General features: G+C 39.2%; 1 protein-coding gene across 1 annotated transcript in view; it reads right to left on the bottom strand.

Moving 5' to 3' along the window:
- C9 (complement C9) overlaps positions 1-20666 on the bottom strand; it is a 49431-nt gene that overhangs the window by 14068 nt on the left and 14697 nt on the right. Inside the window, 2 exon segments of the mRNA XM_060009557.2 lie at positions 4189-4458; positions 13789-13927. Coding sequence (XP_059865540.2) covers positions 4189-4458; positions 13789-13927 — 409 coding nt within the window.

The following is a 20666-nucleotide window of genomic DNA, read 5'->3' as shown; positions in this document are numbered from 1 at the left end:
CTGGTGGAAGGGTAAAATGGTACAACCACTCTGGAGAACTGTTTGGCAGTATCTTGTAAAAGTCAACACACATCTACCCCAATGGCCAGCAACTTCACTTCTACGTAAGATCAGTAAAAGAGTAGTTCACAAAAAGATCTGTATGAGACTTTTATAGTGGCTTTGGTCAGAACAGCTTAAAATTGAAAATGACAAATGTCCACTGACAGGGGAGTTAATAGATAAATTGTAGTCTATTCACACAAAGGAATACTAGTTAGCAATAAAAGGGAACAAACTACTGATACAGGCAAAAATATAAATAAATCTCAAAAATATTATACTGAGGGCTTCCCTGGTGGCGCAGGGGTTGAGAGTCCCCCTGCCGATGCAGGGGACACGGGTTCGTGCCCCAGTCCGGGAAGATCCCACATGCCACGGAGCGGCTGGGCCTGTGAGCCATGGCCGCTGAGCCTGCGCATCCGGAGCCTGTGCTCCGCAGCGGGAGAGGCCACAACAGTGAGAGGCCCGCATACCGAAAAAATATATATATATATTATACTGAACGAAAAAGTCAGGCACCAAAGAGTATATACTGTATGATTCTATTTATATGAAGTTGTAGAACAGGTGAAACTAAGCTGTGGTCAGAGAAATCTGGTCAGTAGTTGCCTCTCAGGCAGGAGGGGATTGATGCAAAGGGCATGAAGGAATTTTCTTGAGGTGATGGAAATATTCTACATCTTGTTTAAGGAGGTGGTCACAAAGGTGGATACAATAGTCAAAACTCATCATGGAACTAAATGCGCAAAATATTTTCATTTTATTGTATGCAAATTACACCTCCCTAAGTTGACTTAAAAATGTTAACAATGGAAGGAAATGTAGACGCTATATATGAAGCCCAATTTTATTTTACACATGAGGAAACTCTGATACAAAGGTATCAAATTATTTGCCCCAAATCACACAGAGTCTGTGGCAGAGATTTGTCCCAAAAACCTAGGTCTCAGGTCTCTCTGTGCCTTCTACTAAGTCCTCTCAGTTTTTGATAACAGGAGGGACAGATAATATTTTAAGCTGTGGCTTTCAAGCCAATCTAAACACCTCAGCAGTTAATGTTCCCAGGGATGATGGCTTAAATTTCCAAAGGAAAACTGGGGCGGTCACAAAGAACTATGTGATTTAATGCTATAGACTGTCCTGGCCAAAACTAAACTACAACTGACATCCATGATTTTGTGGAAGGTTCTTTTGAAGTTCTCCTGCTGTAGTTGTGGTTAGCACGTGTTGATTGCATAGGAGTTTAATACGTTTTATTATTCTTTTAAAGGTACATCTTGGTGTATACAAACATCACACCAAACTTTTTATGTTTTAGAAGCACAATTGTTCACACTGCGTGACTTAACTTTAGGTGATTTTGGGTGATTCAGTATCTAACAAAAATCTTAAAGAAACTTACTCCATATATATATGTTCTCCACCTGATGACTTGCATAATAATTCTTAATGCAACCTCAAAGATGCACAAAACATATTTGGAATCCCTCTCGTTTTTGCTAAAATTAGGTGTATCTTGTCAGAAAGACATTGTGTTCTTTGACTCAACTTATTTTAGAGGTAGATCTTAGATTATTCCCAGCCAGATATACTCTTGTTTCTTCCATCTTAAAGGAATAAAAATAATCTCTTGGCCTTACTTGTTCAGCCATTTGCCACTCATTTCTTCACCCTCATTAGAAGCAAAATTCCTTTAAAGAGTTTTCTGTACTAGCTCTTTCCAATTCCTCTCTTCCCAGTTTCTCTTAAATCTAACCCAGTCATGCTGCTGCCCTCACTACTCCAACAAAACTTCTCTTTTGTTCAAAACCTCTTCTGAAGGTCACCAGTGACCTTCACAATGCTAAAGCCAGTGCTTCTTAGTCCTCATCTTTCACATATTAGCACATTTGACACAGTTTATCACTCTTTTCTCTTCGATAGAATTTATTTACTTTTTGTTATCTAGGGTAGTTCTTCTCAAAATGTACAGTGTGAACAAATCACCTAGAGAATCTTGTTAAAAACAATTCTAATTCAGTAGGTCTGGGGTAGGGTCTGAGATCCTAACTTCCCAGTGATGTTGTTGCTGCTGGTCCATGGACCGCACTTTGAGTAGCAAGGTTCTACAGCATTACACTGGCCACATCTTGCTTTCCTTCACTCCTCTTTCTTCAGACCTCTTTCTATTGAAGTTCCCTGAGTTTAGTCTTTGATCTTCTCTTTTCTATCCACACTAACTTCATTAGTGGTCTCACCAAAGCCTATGACTTTAAGCACCTTCTATATATAAACAACTCTGAAACTTAGAGCTTAATCCCAGACCTCTTTCTCAAATTCCAGACTCATAACATCAACTTCCTATTTGATATCTCCAGTGGAATGTCTAATAGACATCTCAAACTTAATCTAACTAAAACTTAACTACTGGTCTTTTTCTCCAAACCTTCTCTACCTGAAATTTTCTCCATCTCAGTTGATAGCAACTCCATCTTTCCGGTTGCTCAGGCCAAAAACTTTGGCGTTTGTAGAATCATGTTTGACTCTACAACTGTCCTTTCTGAACTGTCATCATCTCTCACCTGGATTCTTGCAACAGTTTTAACAAACCTTCTTCCTTTTGCTCGTAACTTTCATAATCTCTTCTCAACAGTACCCAGAGTAATCACTGAAGATATATTAGAATATGTCAACCTTCTATTCAAAACATTCCAATGGTCCCTCATGTCACTCACTGAAAAAACCAAACTCTTAGAACAGGCTGTGAGGCCCTTTATGATCTGATTCAAGGTAACCTCTCTAACCTTTTCTCCTTCTGTTCACTTTGGCCCAATGGGCAGGTATGTTCCCATCCTAGGGACTTATCTTTAATAGATCCTTCTGCCAGATATATCATCCCAAATATAACTATTTGACTATTTCCTCTCCTTCAAATCTTTATTCAGAGCTCATCTCCTCGGTGAAGCCTACCCTAAGCTGCTTTTTTAATACTGCCATCTGCCCAGGAGTCTGATTGCCATTATGCTACTCTACATTTCATTGTATTCTATAGCATCTATCATTTTCTAAATACTATATAGCTTCCTTTTTTACTGTTATGTTTGTTTCTGTCTATCTCCCCCTGCTAAACTTTCAGCTCCATGAGAAGACTCTTTATGAGTTTGGTTCACAAATGTATTTTAAGCACGTGGAACAGTGCCTGGCCACAGAGTAAGTCCACAATTAAATATTTGTTGAATGACTTAAAAGATTTTCCAACTGCACCCTTTGGGTGAGTGTGCATGTGGATATAGAGGCAATGTATTGATCAACCCATTATACAATTAGGCATAGTATAAGTACTAAGAGTGAATGAGTATTATTTTTTAAGTGGAAGAAGGGTATCTAAATAGGTGACTGTGTTATTAGAGAAGAAAGAGTGAGCATTTTACCAGCATCATACTGACTACAGAAAGTATATTCTATATTTATTCCAAAGGCAATGAAACAAACTTCTAAATCTGGCTTAAATATTAAAAAACAAACACATTTTCAAAGTCTCAAATTAAAGGTATGATTACAAAGTAAGCAGACCAATTTCATATGCAATGTGTACAATTTCATGGCATCGTTACTCTAGAAATACACTTTACAGTAAGTAAATAGCCATCATTCTAAGACATTACAGTGAATTACCAAAATTCCTTAGTATGATTTTTCATTGTACTTCTGAAGAGAATATAAATTAAACAGTCTATCACCACAATCTCAGTCAAAAAGCATGCTCTGAACTCCCTTTTTTTTTTTTGGCTGTGCCACGCGGCATGTGGGATCTTAGTTCCCTGGCCAGGGATCAAACCCGTGCCCTCTGCAGTGGAAGCACGAAGTCTTAACCACTGGACCACCAGGGAAGTCCTAAAAAGTATGCTCTGAACTCTTAATATGCTTGTTCTGTTGTCAGCCACAAACATCTCACCCACTTATTACTGCTATACTGAAGAGATTTTTCTCCAGTTAGCATTCTTCTTCTGGGCCTTCAAACTACCTACACATTTGAGGATTTGTTGAGTACTATTTTTCTTTCTCTTATGCGCTCTATCTGCTCTAAACGATTAAACTTAAAAGAGGACATTTGGTTAGTTTGAAAAATATTCCATTATATTCTCTATATTAAATGTTTGGTCTTACCTTCTTCGAAGAATATAAAAACAACCGTTTGTAAGATTCATTTTTGGAATATGTAAATCGAAAGGTACCCTGGGCATTTGAAAGACGTGGAAAGTCTTTTTTGCAAGAAGGTTTTGAATCTGTACATTCAAGCTTTCCAATTGCTTCACGAGGTGTGTATTTTAGAGATAAATCTGCATTAAAACTTGATTTCTTCTCTTGGATGATACTTCTGAATACTTGCATCTGTTCATCATAATATTCAGTTCTGAAATTTTTGTCGGCTTTGGTCTAAAAGAGAATAGCAAAGTGTTTTTGAAAACAACATACAAAAAAAACACCCAAAATAAACAGGAGAAGACAAAAATCAGGCAACTTATTTGAAAGGGAGTAGAACAAAGAAGTTGAGCCACGGCAAGAAAGTGAGACTGAGAGGGTTCAAATACAGAGCTGATGACTTTGAGAACATTACACGATAACCTCTCTGTGCCCAGTCTGATTTCTAGTGTGTAAAATCGGGATACTCACCATGCCTGGACCAAAGGTTGTTATAAGGAGTCAATGAAAAAAAGCATATGAAGGACTTAGAACATAGCAAGCTTTCAAGAGTTAATATATTAATAATTAAAAAGCAAGTTGCATAACAGATCAGATGCACCATATACTCCCATCTGTGTAGAAAAAGAAGGAAAGAAATGATAAAGCTAAGCCTTCCTGAAGCCTTGTGGACCAGGCACTGTTTTGAGCATTTTGTACATGTTAATTAATATAAGTAGAAAGGCCAGGACTTGAGCCCTGAACTGCCTCTTAACGTTTACACTCTACTGCCTATTTTAAAAAAAAAGAAAAAAAAAAAGCCTTTATGTGCATAGAAAATTACCGGAAAAATAGACAAATCATGGGGTGATAGCCCTGGGTAAGGGGAACTGTGAGTGAATGGATATCTGGAGTGACAGCAGGCTTGCTTTTTCTTGCATCATCTTTTATGTGGTTTGGACTTTATTTATTTATTTACCACATTCATCTTTGCATAGAAAAACTAAGTAATCTAGTTAAAAATTAAAACTTTCAATTAAAGCAAATGAACTTATTTACAAAACAGAAACAGACTCACAGACATAGAAAACAAACTTATAGTTACCAAAGAGGAAAGGAGGGGGGAGGGATAAATGAGGAACTTGGGATTAACAGATACACACTACTATACGTAAAATAGATAATCAACGAGGTATTACTGTATAGCACAGGGAACTATATTTAATATCTTGTAATAGCCTATAATGGAAAAGAATTGAAAAAGAATAAAACTGAATCACCTTCCTGTATGCCAGAAACTAACACAACATTGTAAATCAGCTATACTTCAATAAAACAAAGAAAGAAACAAATAAAAACTTTTTTTGCCAACTTGGTTATTGTCAGGCATCAACGGGAGGGCTGTAAATCTCAACAAACTCTCTTTCCAGAGGTCCTCTGTAACAGGCTGCAACTCTTGTCCGGAAAGAGACACTCATCTCTTCAGTCAGTGGCACAGACTGAACTCAGTAGCATGCACTGGGTGACTGTTCTGCACGAGGAATGCTGTGGTCTGAATGTTTATGTCTCCCCTTAAATCCATATGTTAAAATCCTAACGCCCAGTGGGATGGTATTAGGAGATGGGACCTTTGGGAGGAGCCTTCTTGAAGAGATTCGTGCTTTTATAAAAGTGACCCCACAGAGCTCCCTAGTCCCTGCCAACCATGTGAGGATACAACGAGAAGTCTGTAACCCAGAAGAGGGCCCTCACCCGACCCTGCTAGTGCTCTGATCTGAGACGCCCAGCCTCCAGAACTGTGAGCAATAAATTTCAGTTGTCTCTAAGCTACCTGGTCTCTGGTATTTCGTTATAGCAACCCAAACAGACTAAGACAAGAAACCTAAAGTCACCATCTAATGGGAAAGACTAAAACGTATATAATTTTCGTTAAAGAAAGGCACGCTGGGAAAAATGCTCAATGCAAAGGGAAGAGTAGCCTAACCATGTCACTTCCCTGTTTAAAATCTTTCCACCTTCCCACTGCCTTTAAGATAAAGTCTAAACTAGACTTATTCCAAGTTAATCTCTCCCTGACTGTACTCCAGCCCTCTGGCCTCCTTTCTATTTCCATAGCCTATGCTTCGTCCCACCACAGGGCTCTCTTATGCTGCGTTTACTTTCTGGAATGTTCCTTAATCCTCCAGCCTCCCCCATCCTCTCATAACACAGACATTATACACACTCACACACACATACTATATACCCCTGGCCTGGTGAATCCCTACTTCTATTTCAAGTCTCAGCTTAACCATCACTTCTTTAGGGAGACCTTTACTGATCCCACAGACTAACAAATCTGTTTCCTATAAGCTCTCATGGCTCTTCTTTTAAAATAAAACAAAATGAAAAATGCTTCCCTTTTATAATGGCTTTTTTTTTTTTTGCAGTACGCGGGCCTCTCACCGCTGTGGCCTCTCCCGTTGCGGAGCACAGGCTCTGGACGCGCAGGCTCAGCCTCCATGGCTCACGGGCCCAGCCGCTCCGCGGCATGTGGGATCCTCCCGGACCGGGGCACGAACCCGTGTCCCCTGCATCAGCAGGCGGACTCTCAACCACTGCGCCACCAGGGAAGCCCTATAATGGCTTATTTAATAGACCTTCAGATGGTAAACTCCAAGAAGTCACGGACCACATCCATCTTACCCACATGCCTCCATAGCCTCACCACTTAGTAAAGTGCCTGACAAAAAGTAGATTATAATAAAGACGTATTAAATTTAATATGCAGATCCAATACAGCTAACAATAGTAACTCATATGTATTGAGTGCTTACTCTGTGGCAGCAGCTGTTCAAAGTGTTTTATGTAGAATAAATATTTATCTTCCTACCTTTAAGGTAATTTCTATAATTATCCCCATTTTACAGATAAGAAAACATAGGTTAAAAAATTTGTCCAAGATCATACAATCATACAGCTAGGAAGTGGCCCAGCCAGCAATGAAACCCAGGAAGTTTGATTCCAGGGTAGAGCTGTTCATTCTTATGCTATACTGCCAAAGAGGGCTTGACAAGTTCTAAGTGGTAAAATGAAGAAAGGATTCATGGAAAATGTTGCCCTGAACATGGCCTTGGAAAAAAAAAAAAAAATATATATATATATATATATATATATATATATAAAGGTGATTCAGTATGCTGTACACCAGAAACTAACACAACATTGTAAATCAACTATACTTCAATTAAAAAAAAAGAAAGAAAAATGAATAAGATTTCTATTGCCTTGAAATCTAAGACTAGTAGAAGCAAATGAAGACAATCCCACTCAGTCTTCCATGATGACAAGTGCCAAGGCTGAGCAAAATGGCACCAGGAAACCACGTTTCCCTCACTCTTCTAGAAGGCTAAGGTGTTCTTAGCTCACTGGCTTCTAATTTGTTGCAGGATAGGAGTGGCGTAATTTGTAGGCTCTTGCACTTATACCTGAACTGGTTAGAAAGGAACTGGCACTGGGCAGGGATCAACTTAGCAGTGTGAAGGATTGCTTGCAGGTATAAGGGAATGTTGGTCAGGGTGTCAATTAGAACGTTGTTGAATGGTCCTCTTTCACTAATGCTAGGATGGTAGTAGTGAGTAGAGTCTGAAACAGTGAGGGTGGGGTCACCCCAGAAAACCTAAAGACAAGAGCTGGATTGAAAAGCCAAACATCCATCCATCAAAAAGAAGTCTGAGCTGAATGATAGGCATTCAGAGGTGGACAAATATGTAGAATCGTTTTGAAGAGAAGAGCAAAAGTCTTTGAAGAGAGGTCAAGAAGCAAGATTATAGAAAGTAGGAAGACACACGGATGGAAACAAGTTTCTTTACGAGAACCAAATAAACAGATGTTGGAGAAGCAGAAATCAGAGAGAGGGGCAAGGGTGCTTACATCTTCCAGGAGGCCAGGCATATTATAGGAGTTAGTGAAATCTATCCTGTTTAAAGGTTTATCAGCTAATGCTTCTTGAAAAGAAATAAACATTACTCTGGCACTGGGAGTGGAGGAGATAGAACACCTCAACACACATTCCAAAGTTCAAATTGAGGAGGCTTGGAGAGCAAGCGGGAATAAAAGGTAAAGAGAAAACTGTTAAAGACGCTACTAAGATTTTGTATGTACAAATAAAGGATAAAACCAAATACTATTTACTATTATTATTAAAGCCATCTCTCACTGATTGAGAGAAGGAACCAGGAAAGAGCAGATTGCTTGCAACCTTATGAGTCATCCTCAGCTAAAGTACCTAGCCAAGCCACACCCACATTCCTAAACTTTTAGCCGTTAAATTTGGGGGTATTTTGAAATTTAGCAACAGATAATGAATACAATTATCTTCAAGAGATCATCTTCTCTGCCTAGATCTTCAATATTGGTGCGTTTTAGGACTCCATTCTCTATGTTCTTTTCTCTCATTGTACACCTCCTGGATGATCTCAAGCACTGTCAAGACTTCAGTGATCCTCTCTATGCTGATGGCACTTAAATCTCTGCCTCCAATTCAGGCTCCATCCTCACATTCATATAATCTACTCTTAGCAAGATAACTCCATCCAGATGTCAATCATTATCTTTTTCTTGGATTTAACTCTTCTTTTGGTAGATCCCCTACTCCCCCTTCCAACATACACGCACACACACACACACACACACCACACACACACACACTTCTCAGGTCTTCTTTGATGGCCTATCATCCACTGGGGGTCTCCATACTTTTCATCTATTGTGGGTTTATTTTGTGTTAGACACTCTTCTAAGCACTTTGCACTTATTAACACATTTAACCTTTCCAAATTCCTACGAAGTATATCCTATTATTATACAACTTTATGATAAGAAACTGAGGTTCAGGAAAGATAAATAAGTTGCCTGGAAGTCATATGGATGGTAAGTGAAGGAACTTATCAGAATTCAAATCCAGGGAATTTCATTCAGAACTGGGCACTTGACCATATGCTCCACTATCTCCAATTCTGTACTGAACTCTTAGTTCTCAAAACTGAGCTGGATCTCATCTCTTCCTCTCAGCCTCTACTATTATAGACACAGTTCAGTTTTTCATCATCTCCTTCTTGGACCATAAAATAGCTTCCTTCTGTTATTATCTCTGGTACTGTCTCCTTAAAATTCATCTCCACAAAACACAAAGATTTAAAATGAAACTATGACCACATTGCTCTCCTCAGTGGCTCCATTACCATGCTCAGGATTATGCCCAAGTTACTTAGTATGGCGTATGAGCACCTTCATAATTGACCCCTGCCTATGACTCCAAATTTGACCTCATATAAGTTCGTTGCAGGCTGTAGTTCCTTTCAAGATAGCAGTTTCTATAGGCACAGTATTATTTATTCCTTGGGAGCAGCAATATGTAATAAATAAATCACTGTGTATATAATAAATTTTATCTGTACACCCCCAGGTTTTCTAAATGGGCTCCAGCTAATAGTAGAAAGAGTAGTTGAAATGTTTAGTAAGCCTCTGTTTTCAGTTGCTGTCAACTTTAGTGACGATTCCAATTATATGTTTTCTTGAATATGGGTTCTTCCCTTCCTTAAAAAAAAAAAAGCATTTGCTTTTTGAAAGAAGAGTGTCAATATACTGAATGCATTTATTTATTAATTCAACAATCATTTGTTTAGCCTACTTTACAATGTTAGTTTCTCAGGATTATATGGTAAATAAAATGACTAGAAATTCAACTAAGGGTATATATGATACAGCAAAACAAAGACCAGAACAGAAAGGAAAGCAAAGGCTATTGCATTAATTTGCAGAAAAGGCATGTAATGGAGGATTCAGAGAAGACAGCTGAGAGTAACGTGGCAATCAAAACCCAGATCAGGAATGACCTTTGTCCCCGTGTCAAGGGGACTGATTATTATCCTGCAGGCTGCAGGGAGACGTCACCAAATTTAAGCAACAGATTTCAGAGGCAGCGTAGTTCTGGTGAACACAAGGTTAAGGATGTGGCTGGAGATGTGAGTGACTCAAGTGGGACAGATATAGGAAGTTAAGGGATAGCAAGACATTATTGGCAATTCACATGATATAGAAGTTATTCAGGGGGCTTCCCTGGTGGCGCAGTGGTTGAGAGTCCGCCTGCCAATGCAGGGGACACAGGTTTGAGGCCTGGTCTGGGAAGATCCCACGTGCTGCGGAGCAACTAGGCCCATGAGCCACAACTACTGAGCCTGTGCGTCTGGAGCCTGTGCTCTGCAACGAGAGGCCGCGATAATGAGAGGCCCGCGCACCGCGATGAAGAGGGGCCCCCGCTTGCCACAACTAGAGAAAGCCCTTGCACAGAAATGAAGACCCAACACAGCCAAAAATAAATAAATAAATAAACAAGCCAAGCATTTGAAGCCCTTTTACAAAAAAAAAAAGAAGTTATTCAGCATTTTGTGAGGATTTGGGGTGGAAAGGATGATTATAATCCAGGTGCATTTTACAAACATTTGTTGACCTACAAAATCTTACATTCTCATGGAGATCCAGATTTAAAGAGAATTATAATGAAAACCTGAAACCTGATTTACAAGTTGTTACTTTCAACAACAAAAGCAGAGAAGACTAAAGAAAAACAAGTGAAAAGGAACTAATTCCTAGATGTAATCATCACTTTTTCCCCCCTAATTGCAAGCTTCAGTTGTTCTTGATCATTACTTACAAAGCAGCCAGTAAACTTTCACCTAGAATGTAACCACTAATTATGCATTTAACCATAGCTAAGTCTTTTACCATAGCTAAGTGTTCTTATATTCTAAAAAAGAATAGAAAATATATTTTTTTATTGGCATACAGTTGCTTTACAATGTTGTGCTGGTTTCTGCTGTGTAGCAAAGTGAATCAGCTATATGTATAAATATATCCCCCCTTTTTTGGATTTCCTTCCCATTTAGGTCACCACAGAGCATTAAGGAGAGTTCCCTGTGAAGAATAGCAAATATTTATTGAGTGTTCGCTAGTGCCAATAACTTTCTGAATGTTTCACATACATAGACTCATTTATCTTTACAAGGTAGGCACTAATATTTCTGTTTTACAGATGAGGAAACTGAGGCATGATGAGGATAAATAATTTGCCCAGATCTCACTCCTGTTTGGGGCAGAGTTGGGATTCTAACCTATGCAGTGTGTTTTAGAGCCAGAGCCGCATTTGAAACAAGAGGCACTGAGGGAGTGTGAATGTATCAGAGTAAGGTGTCATTATCAAGGGATATTCCCCATGGAATGATAGGTCCGTAGAATTCTTTCAAAAACTGAAAGACAGTAAGTTATTGCCAATAAGTAACTAAAACAAGATTTAAAAAATTAATTCATCCAGTAAAATGTTGAGCACCTACCCTATACATATATTGAGTATTGGTAATAGCTAGAAGGAAGAAAAATATGCATTCTTTGCCTTCCGGCACTATAATAATAACATACACGAAAAAGTAGGTCAAGTATGTCATTGAATATTAGAACGTGCAGAACGTAGCCCTCTCTAAGAAGTCAAAATCGAGATGTCCACTCAAGAAGCTCACGCACGTTCTTTTATGTTCAGCTCTTCATTTTCCAAGACCATAACAGATTAGAATAAGGGGAGCATCAGTATTACTAGCACCAAGGGTGTGATCTGGGGACTTTAACAAGCCCCCAGCCAACTCCATCAGCGCTCTTTCTCAGGTGGCACCAAATTAATACTCAGGTCCACAATCCCTGTCGGTTTTTTTCTAAGCTTGATGCCAAAGCTCATTTGAAGGCCTTCATCTGATCTGAACTGATAAAAAGTTATCGTCTTCATTTCTTCCACTTTGTGCGAACATGGGTTAATTTTGCCACAGACATATTAATGTGTTTGATTGTAAGATGCTGCTCCCAGCTCCGCCTGGGGTGTAAGTGATATACAGCGTAAGTACCACATCACCTTTGTAAGATCCAAACCCTCTGAATGCGGAAGTACATCTGTTTCCAGGGTTGTAGATAAGGGAAAACAGCATGCTTACTCTCCAAATGCAACTTCAAGACCAGTCCCAGGCAAGCCCCCAGCCCTCACTTCTTGGTTCACACCCGTTACTAACCCTACAGAGAAGCTAGGAGGCTGGTGACAGTGACAAAGACAGGAAGGCTGTACAGCACAGACCTGAGAACTAAAAAAATAAAACAACACAACAATAACCCTTCTTGCATCAGAAGTGACAGAGGTTCTCTTATCTTTGGCATACTCTTTTGAAGAAAGTAGAACATGTATAATTCTTCTTAGAAAGATGATAATCTTCCCCTCGAGACATATACTTAAAGAAGGTTAACTTAGCATTATGGGAAAGATCAATAATCCAAAATGTTCCCTGCGATTTGTGAGAAACTGATTTTATTCTGGACTTATAGGCACCAAAAATATGACAATGTGGTCATATGTGAAAAAAGATGCCAGTCAAATAAGTAGGGACATTAAGTCGTTAGCATTCATGGGAGAGCATGATCACTTCAGGCTGCAACGGGTAGGGCTTGACTTACAACATTGTTAGAGATAAAAGGAATATTAGCTACAATTATTGAAAAGTATATATGTTTTTCAAACTGGTGGGAGTGTCAATGATAATGAAGAACATTGGAATGACTGAATAAAGTGAATTTTGTGGGTCACCAATGGGACCAATTAGAGAAACAGATTATTGTAGCTACTGGTTCAGAATAAACTATTATTTTTTATTATATCTTGTTTAGAGCCCCCCAAATATCTCTAAAGGTGATAAATATTAATCCTTTGAATGAGGAGGTAGAGTTTGTGGATGGCTCTAGAGAATTTAGGTGACTTGTAGAAAGGTGGTAGGTTTGAGGTAGCATTTTGTAGAGTAAAAATCACTTTAAGAAACAGTTTCACCAGAACTGGAGGGGTTTGAGGTGAGTGACTACAGCCACTCACACTAGTCAAGCAGGTTTTACAGGGGAGACTAGTGAAGGAAAACAAATGTAAAGATGGTTTTTCATTGGTAGGTTAGCGAAAACCGAGCCTCAACAGCATGGAAGCAGTGTACACAGTCCTTAAATCAGCACTCATTTAATTTTTAGTTTCATCAGAACCTTAGATGATTCTTTTTACAGAGTTTAAGTATTTCCCAAAACTCTATCACTGCGCGCATGTTACTGAAGATTGATTGTAGACTATTGCATATATATATATATATATATTTTTTTTTTTTTTTTTTTTTTTTTTTTTTCTGTACGCGGGCCTCTCACTGTTGCGGCCTCTCCCGTTGCGGAGCACAGGCTCCGGACGCGCAGGCTCAGCGGCCATGGCTCACGGGCCCAGCTGCTCCGCGGCATGTGGGATCTTCCCAGACTGGGGCACGAACCCGTGTCGCCTGCATCAGCAGGCGGACTCTCAACCACTGCTCCACCAGGGAAGCCCTATTGCATATTTTCTAAAGAGACCCAAGCTACATCTCCTCTTCTTTAAGTCAGTTCACATTAAATTTTCATTCTACTGAATTTTTCATATTTTTCAGTAGGAAACTTATGGAAACAATTTTTCAGCTAAAGCTGAACAATGTGTTTTCTTCTGAGGATACTTACTTCATAGGCCAGGGAAGCCACGTTCCAGGGTCTGCGGTAGTACGTCAAGCTGTTGCCATCCCAAACTCGGTCACAGAGTCCGTTGTAGTACTCGTTGTTGAAAGGGGTGGTGAGGGGATCCATCCCTAAGACGTTGATCCTGAGTGAACAGAGTAACAGTAGGCGTGGAGACACCAGGAGCTAACGCGAGGCAGCCCTCAGTCACTGGGGGAAGAGAGCTTCAGCTCATGTCCCCATCACCCATGTGATGATGGGATATAATCAGGAATAGAAGCAAGAGCCTGGTCACCTCTGCTCTGTGTCCTGGGCGGGAAGTACATATTAAGAAGGTCTTATAAACTCTTCTAGGCAACTAGGGCACCGTTGAGCACAATGAAAGAAATGCAGTAAGTAGGAAGCAAGGGTCCATCTGGCTTCAAGAGTGGAACTCCACTGATGTAACCCTTAGCTAGCCTCCCTTGGTGAGCTAATACCACCGCTTTACATTATTTGAGAACAGAGCATCTCATGGGGGCAGAATAACTCATGCATATAATTTTTAATCTGTGAATCAACGTTGGGGCTCTTTCTCTCTCCATTCTCTTTAAACTTAAACCTTTCCATCCAGCTGTCTCATTGATTGTCAAGAACCTTGTTCCCTCCAGGCTTATTTTCCTCCTATTATACTTACAAGAGGAACACTAAAATGTCATCACCCAGCAAGGCATTCTCAAATGTTCTACTTTTTTTCTCCCAGCACAATATTTTCATTTGGCAAGCTTTAATTCAGAAATAGGAATCTTGTTTAGCCCAAAAAGTATTTACTTTGATTCGTAGGCCAAAAACCAATGTATGCAAAAGAAGCAGTTCATTCTTTGTGAAGTATTAATTGGAGAAATAGTCATTGCTGTCTAGACTGTATCTGGAATAAATGGCCCCAGGGCAGGGGGGCCAAATGGAGGTTTGCTCCTCACATCTATAACTTAGCTTGGCACAAAAGCATAAAGTCTTCCATTGTTCTGGACCACATCCCTAACTCCAATGAGCTGGATTACAAAGCCGGTTGTTGGTTTCAAGAGCAATTTGTCAAAGAGTGTGGATGACTTACTGCAAACCCATTGCTAATGCAAGGAAAATAAGTGGATGAGTATCCTATTGCCAGTTGGTTAGTTAAAAAACATCTTTATATAAACAGCACATTCTTAATAAACTTTGAATCTACACAGAAAATGAACATTATAGCTCAACTTGAATGAAAGGCAAGTTAAGGAACTGATTCAGGAATACCTTTCTCAAGGCTGACTGTATAGTTAGAATTAACTCGTTCTCACTTTTTTGCTCTCCCAAAAATACTTTTCATGAAAAACGCTATGGCCCTAATTTCTAATAAAGGGCCAAAAATTAGACCTAGTCACTCGAATAAAAAAGAGAGGAAAAAAGAAACACTATATATCTAGTTTACTTTCTTAAATCTCTTATCCTGGATGGGAGATTAAAATTTTGGCTTTAATTTTTCACCCATCCCTGCATCTACAAACATGTGAGCAATAGTTTAAAAAATATTACTAAGGTTTCAATACAAAGACATAGAATACTGGAAACAAATGATCTGTGTTGGTTTCTTAAACAAGACCTCAAGTACATTTTCTTTATTTTGTAGTGAACTTGTCTTCCATATATCTCATTAACGGAGATGCTGCACTTCTTCGCGTTCAGTGAATAAGGACATTCATCCTTGCTTATAGTGGTGATGAATTCTTAAGAGTACTATATCTACGGATAGTGTAGTGTTTGTAATAAACAGTGGGTAATATTAAGACAGTTAATACAGTCCTTGATCTCATTAAAATTATATTCAAGGTAAGGGGTTGGATATAATTACCAATTTCAAACAGTAGTCCAAGGACGAATATACATGTGCCAAATGAATAGTACAGGTAAGTGATGTACAATGTTCCCAAGAGGAAGAGGTCCCCATGGCAGGGTCATCAAAAGGGTTTTAGAAGGAGTAGGTTTTGATTTGGGTTTTGAAGGATGGGGCCTGAAGGGCAGAAGGAATGAGGGTGCAAAATTCTGCAGGTGGAAATGTATATGGCATGTTTTTGGGTAGCGGTCTTCAGATTTTTCTGCATGTTCTGATCTATTAAAAATGTTGATAAACTATGCCTCCTTAAACAGTTTTAGTCGGACATCTAAAATGTTCCCTCTTAAGTTTAAGTAGTTGCAAAGGATATAACTTCTCAGCAAGCTGTAAATATTTATGCTTTAAAATATAATTATTTTGCCTCTTAAAAATAAATCCAATGGAATATAAATTCTATAGTGATGATGGGTATCAAGTGACTACAATGTTTATATTTCTTTAACAGTTGGATGTTTTATGGTATTCCTTTGGATTCTTTCTTCTTTTAAAAATAGACCTTATTTCTTAGAGCAGTTTTAAGATTCATGGCAAGATGAGTGGATGATAGGGAGATATCCCATATGCCCTTATCCCCCTTTTATGCTTGAATCTATATTTGTATTCCATTTCTGCTCCAGAATTTTAACCTAATGTAATGTAGTTTTATGCTTGGAAGTTTTAATTGATCACTTTTTCATACTTTTCTGTATGAAAAAGGTATTAATTGAAAATTTTAAAACATTAAATATCCTTTGACCATAAGGTCTAAGTATTTAAAAAATTCTTCTGGATTTGATTTACCATTATTAGTAGTATATTTCAGTATATTAAAATTTAAAAAATAGTTAATAAATCTAAGTAAAATTTTATTGGATAGTTATCTCTCAATGAAATGAATGGAGCTTCCTTTTTAATTAATTGATTAGCTACTGTACCCATGGGTGAATATTCCTTATTGCTAGAAAAAGATAGGGCTGAGTACCAATTTTATTTCTACTTTCCATTTTTATAGAGGTAAATGCTGAGAAATTTAACTCACATAAATAAGTAGATAAGAATAGAAAGAATTTTGTCACAGCAATGTCACTCAATTCTTTGATCTTCTGAGTTTTATGCCCCCCCCCAAAAAAAAGAACACATACTAGTCTATCATTAAAAGTTATTTTTATAGTCCATTACCTGACAATTGATTAGGACATCACTCAATGCTGTTGGTAAAAAGAATCGGAGACCACTTGACTTACAAGGCTTGACTTACTTGAGGAAACTATTATCATAAAACTCACCTATCGCCCCCTTGGAAAGTCACTTTGTACCCCATGCTATACATACCCCAGCTTGAAGGTTTTTGTTTCACAGAACAGCAAATTGCCCACTAGGCTAGATCCATCTGGAAAGTTACGGTGAAGCAAGAAATGTTTCAAAACTTCTGATTTGGTTCCACTACTACAGAGACAGCCAGTCTAGTCTAGAATGAGCCAATATTTTTTTCTGCCAAGAAACATGAAAACTTCTCATGGATGGAATGTCATCACCTGGGAAATAAAAAGCATGTGTTCCTTGGCAGCACTTAGAGATGCCTGTTTTCACACCTGCACCTAGAACCGTAGGCAGTTCCAATTTACCAAGTGAACTGAAGAGCAGGCTCCCTCCACAGAAGTGGTGTTATGCTTAGATCACACACAAAAGTCATTCCTTGTGTATAGCACATCATTTACAGCTGGTTTGGATTTATATTTTTTTCAATGAATGCAAGATGGGTTGGGGATTTCCCAGAACACCTGTGGAGAATCTCAGATTCCTACAAGACAAGAGGCTGAAATACGTGTGATACAGGTGGATTCTCCTGGCATGAGAACTTAAATGAGAGTCCTTCAAATGAAAACAAGTATAAATGTATTACTATGAGTACTTGTGACTTTCATGTGTAAAAGAATCTGACCGTATATTACTTCTGATAAAACTTGTTGAGGTTTTCCAGACTGGACAGTTTAGAAGCATGTTGCTGTGATTATTAGTTCAATTTTGGTGTAGTCCTATAGCCCCATATAAGCATAATGAAGATGTATAGTAAATAAATATGTAATATCAATGGTATTGAACAATATCATAACTATAACAAAACATGTTATTTTGAAACCTCTTCCTAAATCTCTTTTTTTTTTTACATCTTTATTGGAGTATAATTGCTTTACAATGGCGTGTTAGTTTCTGCTTTTTAACAGAGTCAATCAGTTATACATATACATATGTTCCCACATCTCTTCCCTCTTGCGTCTCCCTCCCTCCCACCCTCCCTATCCCACCCCTCCAGGTGGTCACAAAGCCTAAATCTTAGTTACTGATTTATGCTACTCTTCTATGCTCTTAATTCAAATATTTGGGTAATAAATAGCTACTTAAGGAGTTTCATCTTCTAAGGTTAGTTTTGCTTTGAAGTCAGGGAATTGACCTGTGGTCTTTGTAGTGATGTAGGGAGAGTGACGTCAGTGCTGATGGGTATATGGGGAGAAAGAGAAGGTTAGGTGGCAGGGTAAAAAAAAACGTAGTTTCTATCAGTCAGGGAAACTTGGATTTTAGTTCTGCTAGCAACAAATGTGTCAAATAGCCTTATTTATTTCACTCAGTTCTGATCTATAAGGTGACTGTAATACCACCCCTAACCAGCTCCACAGGTTTTTTATGAAAAGCCAACAGAGGGAATGTGCAAAAAGATCTTGAAAAATTCAAAGTATTATGCACATGAAAGTTGTCAGAGAACAATAGGTTATAAAGACTAAGTTAGCTATAGGTGACTGCTCATGGTAATGGGGAACTTAATCAAAACCGTTGGTGGGCTGATTCTATCAGAGCCTACCTCATTTTCCACCTCTCAGTCAACCTTTCCACGCAGCTGGGTCCCCACTTTCTCACTTAGTCCTGAAGGCTCAGCCCTGTGACGTCCGTCATCACCAGCCCTGACCGTGCTAAGGCAGGCATTTAAGGGGTCCTGGCCACTCTCGGGTGTGCCTCATTATGAAACTCCCTGGCAAAGGCGATAGAACAAATTTTCTCTTCCCCGAACGAAGGAAACCTATAGATTACAAATGTTTGTTTTTCAGCCAAGAGGGCTACGGTTTCTGTATCCTTTTCCTATAAAATCAGATGTAAATTTGCATAGAAGGAGACATACGTAACACAGGTAATGCCCTGCTTCAAGCCTGTTTGTTTAGATTAGAGAGAAAACCGTTTCTTGGATCCCAAATAAAGCAAGTAAAGTAGTAATGGGCTTTCACCATGGACTCACAGTCTCTCCCTGAGGAAAGCAGCAAGAAGAGTCAGGACTCATTGGAGCATGCTGTGGCTATAAGGTTTTGGACAACCCCCATTCCATTTCTGCCAACTATGAAGAGGCCCTGCTGAGTGTAGGGCTCAAGACCATCCCATGTGATTCGAGATTCCTACTTTTAGGCTCTGGGAAAAGGCACTGTGGGTTATATTTGGACTCTGCTAGGATAAGATTTTATGAAGGGATAAAGGATACGTGAAATGTTTTATCTGGGGTCTGACTCTTGGTATCCTGAAATTTTTTTCCTATGGTGATTAAACAAGTGGATGTTTCATCTGCCTTAGAGAGAGGAGACATCTCTTTTTTCAGCCAAACCTGATACACAGGTCCTGTCTTAGGAACTGCCCAGTTCCTCAGTGTAGGGTTCTTCTCAACCTCAGCATTCCTGACATGTTGCTGTCCTGTGCATTGTAGCATCATCCAGGGTCTCTACCCACTGGATGTCAGTAGTTTTCCCTCACCCCTCCACCCCGGAAAGCTCCCCACTTCCATATCCCACAGTCGTGGCCACTGACAACTTCCAGACATGACCAAATGTCCCCCAAGAGGAAAATCCTCTCTGGTTGAGAACCACTGCCCTAGTCCCTCTATCAGGCCTTGATCTTACCATCACCCCCATCTTCTTTCCTCTCCTTATTTCCATTCCCAGGACTCCAGTCCTGAGCCTGAATTTCTTTCCAGAGACCCAGTTTCAATCTTACCTGTTGCAATTGACAGTATTTTAGAAGCATTTATTTTAATTAATTAATTCACCTATTTATCAACCCACCAGTATTAATTGAGTGTCTATTATGAACAAGGCACTGGGGTTATGAGGATGAAGAGACACATTGCATTACAGACCATGAAACACAGCCATGTGCCATCGCTGTCAATATACCACTGGACGGGGGAACACCTGTGTCTCTGTTGGGGACAATTTGCCAACAAATCCACCCAAAGTACCTTTACTGAAAACAGATCAGAACAGCTAATGGAAACTTTGCTGTGGACATCCCTGGGATGTTCTCTAACTAAATGAAATAGAACAGTATAGAACCTCAGGCCTATGTTATTTTCCAACTCTGAGAGCACAGATCTCTGCAAATGGTCTCTATTCTGTGTAACTCTAAGTTCTAAACTGTCTAAGACGTCTCATCCGAGCTGACCCTGCTGCTGGAATGCCTATAGGTTGTGTGGGAAACAAGTGAAATTTCGGTTCTTTGATGAGAACCAGAGTCCCAACACCAGCCCCATCTGGCATCAGAACTGTTTCCTCTGTCCTTTTCCTCTTGGGTAATCTCCAGAACGCTGGCATCTCCTGAGAGAGAATTTCTACCCAGGTATATATCCAAGAGAAATTCCAGCAGAAGACAGGCTTCCTGGCTATACAAATATTTGAATCGAATTGTCAGACCTACTACTGGCAGTTCAATTTCAAATGTTAACATGTCATTTCAATATTGCTATGGTCTTCCAGAGGTTGATAAACAAGGTTTCTCATCTCTTACTGGACTCGGAAGTAATCACCTATCATCCTGATGGTCTAGTCTATTCTACAGATGCCTACCGAGGCCAGGCAGTTTGTCCAAATGGTCTTGAGATACTGATTCAGCATTTACCTTCTTTCATGCTCAAATGTAATTCAAACAGAATACAGACTCAAGGCTACTCTTTGTACCAGCTCAA

This window comes from Delphinus delphis, chromosome 3 (genome assembly GCF_949987515.2).
Source record: "Delphinus delphis chromosome 3, mDelDel1.2, whole genome shotgun sequence".
NCBI classification, from domain to species: Eukaryota; Metazoa; Chordata; class Mammalia; order Artiodactyla; family Delphinidae; genus Delphinus; species Delphinus delphis.
This window is presented reverse-complemented; position numbering and strand designations above follow the sequence as displayed.